The sequence below is a fragment of the Meleagris gallopavo genome, chromosome 1 (genome assembly GCF_000146605.3).
Source record: "Meleagris gallopavo isolate NT-WF06-2002-E0010 breed Aviagen turkey brand Nicholas breeding stock chromosome 1, Turkey_5.1, whole genome shotgun sequence".
NCBI classification, from domain to species: Eukaryota; Metazoa; Chordata; class Aves; order Galliformes; family Phasianidae; genus Meleagris; species Meleagris gallopavo.
In genome coordinates, this window is record NC_015011.2 from 140,089,694 (window position 1) to 140,092,246 (window position 2,553).

The window sequence follows — 2,553 nt, forward strand, 5'->3', positions numbered from 1 at the left end:
AAAAAAAAAAAAGTATGAACAGATAATTTTTGGGCGTGGGTGGACAGAAGTACAGGTGATGGGAAATGTTCTAGGCATTAGCGTCCTGTAGACGTGGCACAGATAAACTACATATTTGCATTCTTCTGGTGAGGGTGTGTGTTTTTGTTTTCTTAGTTACTGTAGGACTGCAGGGCTGTTTTTGATTTCTAGGGAAATATGAGGGGCACAGTTTGGGGATGGTTAAACTGACATTTGATAAGAACTTCAGGTATATTTATTTTCCTTTGATACACATCTGATGTAAAGTCTGTTAATATGCGGACTCGTATTTAGCTAATGATTAACCTTTCATAACCTAATCATAAAAGTCCTGGAGAATTATTTTAGTATCAGGCAATGTATCCTTCTGGCAGATGCAGGAAAGAGCAGAAGGTATCACAGTCCATGCTCTATTTCATAGCAGAAAGAAGTTGCTTTGGAGGTTAAACTGCCCATTGAGCTTCTCATGTTCATTTATTATTTTTCTAAAAATGTGGAAGACTGAATGCTGTGAGATGTACTGGAGAGCTCGCGTCCTAGAAGCTTCACAAGTCAGAGACTTGAGTTGCTCATACCTCTTAAGCTGCTGAGTGACTGCATATAGGAAAATATGCCAGTACTAGCTTAAAGTATCAATATTTTGCCCGTTCTCTTGTTTTGAAACAGAAGTGTACATCTTCACTGTCTGTTGCTGTTACTGATTTGAGGATCATAAACCTGTCTTTCTGATGCTGTTAATGCCCTCTATTTGAGTATTTCTCTGCTGTTCTTTAAGTGTACCCCAACCGTGGAGAGGTCTGCTCTCAGAGTTGTTTGTGATTCACTTCCAACTGCACAAAAAACGTCTTGTTAAGTGTTCTCAGAGTATTTGGGGCTGTGTACTTTGGCAAGTGACAGTGAAATGATTAGCTGTGCTCTTGTAGAGTCTTGACTTAAGTGCAAGTTCAAGTAAAATTCAGGTTTGATAAATACTGTTCAGTTTGCACTGCAGAGGTGATTTATTTCAGAAAGAGAGTTGTGGAGGTATCTGTGTGCCAATGACTTACCGATACAGATATGGTAGCAGTGCCCAGGCTTGAATAGTTTCGGACCATGACTGAACTGAGTGGAGCTGAGTCGTGACTTTTTCACACGTCTCTGTTTCATTTTCATGCCAGTGCCACCAAATGCCAAATGTATGTAAGGGGTATTCTCTCTCTTGCTATCCCATCGCTTTGTAGCCAGCTGGGGAGTACTGCATCTCTCCTGACATTTCCATACTAAACAAGCTAATGTTTCCTATCATCTTTCCTGCACTGACATTTAGGCTATGTTGGCTCAGTGGTCAGCTGTGGAAAAGGAAACATAAACCCTTATAAAAAGAGGGGTAGCGTAGTAGTGGTTTAGTTGCTGTTTCTTTCCCACCCTATCTCTCTACAGACCACAAATAAATAAGAATTTTTACTTTCACTAAATGGCAGTGAGAGTCCATATAAAAATAAATCAGAGGACTGAAGCGCATGGTTAGAATGTACCAAGTTCTTTTCCGATTTTTATTACAAGGCTGCTTCAATTCTATGGCTATATTTAGGAAGAGCCAAGCTCATTTTCTAAAAATCTATGGTTAACCAAAATTGCAGTTATAAAACAGGCATGGAGAAGTACTGAAACATCTGGATATATATTAACTCTACCACAAATACAGGAGATACATTGTTATGGTGTTAATGGTATTTTAGGAGCTTCTTCAAGTATCTAGCTTGGCCTTTTGTACAACCAATAAACGCTGTGTTTAAAGAGCTATAAAGAAGCAACAGTAGCCCAATCATTTATTAAATGCGGCAATACATGTTAGATCTTTTCCACTTTTCTTTTGGTAATTTTTTTGAGTAATTACAAATGAGTATGGGCTTTTCCACTTCAAAATTTCCATTAAAAATTTCCTGCCCCCTGTATTCTTATTTCATAGAATGGCCTGGGTTGAAAAGAACCATAATGATTATCTAGTTTCAACCCCCCTGCCACGGGCAAGGAAATGATGAGCTGTTATTTCTGATATGTGCTTAAAAAAGCGAATGCAGGGTATGGGCCCAATCTTTCTCCAGTTCAAATTTGCAGCTAATTTTGTCACAGATTTCTTAGCATTAGGGCAAATATTTATGCCTCAGTGCCGAAAAGAAGCCGAAACAAATTACTCTAGGATAAACCCGACTTTTGCCGTGAGGCTGGCTGAACTAAAGGAAATAGAGGTTTAAGCAGTGCAAACAACAGAGCCCTGATTTTTATTGTTACTTTTTCCCTGAAGGTCACCCGCACTTGGCTGCTCTCACTTGCTCGCCTGTCTGTCTTTGCCCGTGGCCTCCCACCGACCTGCATGGGCAGTCGGGGTGTAGAGGGGATGTGGGGCATCGTTCCCCAAAGCGTGGACAGGATTTCCTCCCCAAACTGTCACTTTCCAGTTAGTCCAGTTAGTCTGTCAGGAAACCACACTCCCCGCGAATCCCAAAATGCGCTTCTCTTCGACTTCCTCGTGAAATCACCCCCCTGCGTTAA

At 40.7% G+C, this 2,553-nt stretch overlaps 1 protein-coding gene across 1 annotated transcript in view; it reads left to right on the forward strand.

Annotated features, from left to right (window-relative positions):
• Positions 1 to 512: 512 nt before the first annotated feature.
• LOC100551447 (arginine and glutamate-rich protein 1) overlaps positions 513 to 2,553 on the forward strand; it is a 9,149-nt gene continuing 7,108 nt past the window's right edge. Inside the window, exon 1 of the mRNA XM_019612043.2 lies at positions 513 to 572. Within this exon, the coding sequence (XP_019467588.1) occupies positions 513 to 572 (60 nt within the window). The remainder of the gene's footprint in view (positions 573 to 2,553) is intronic.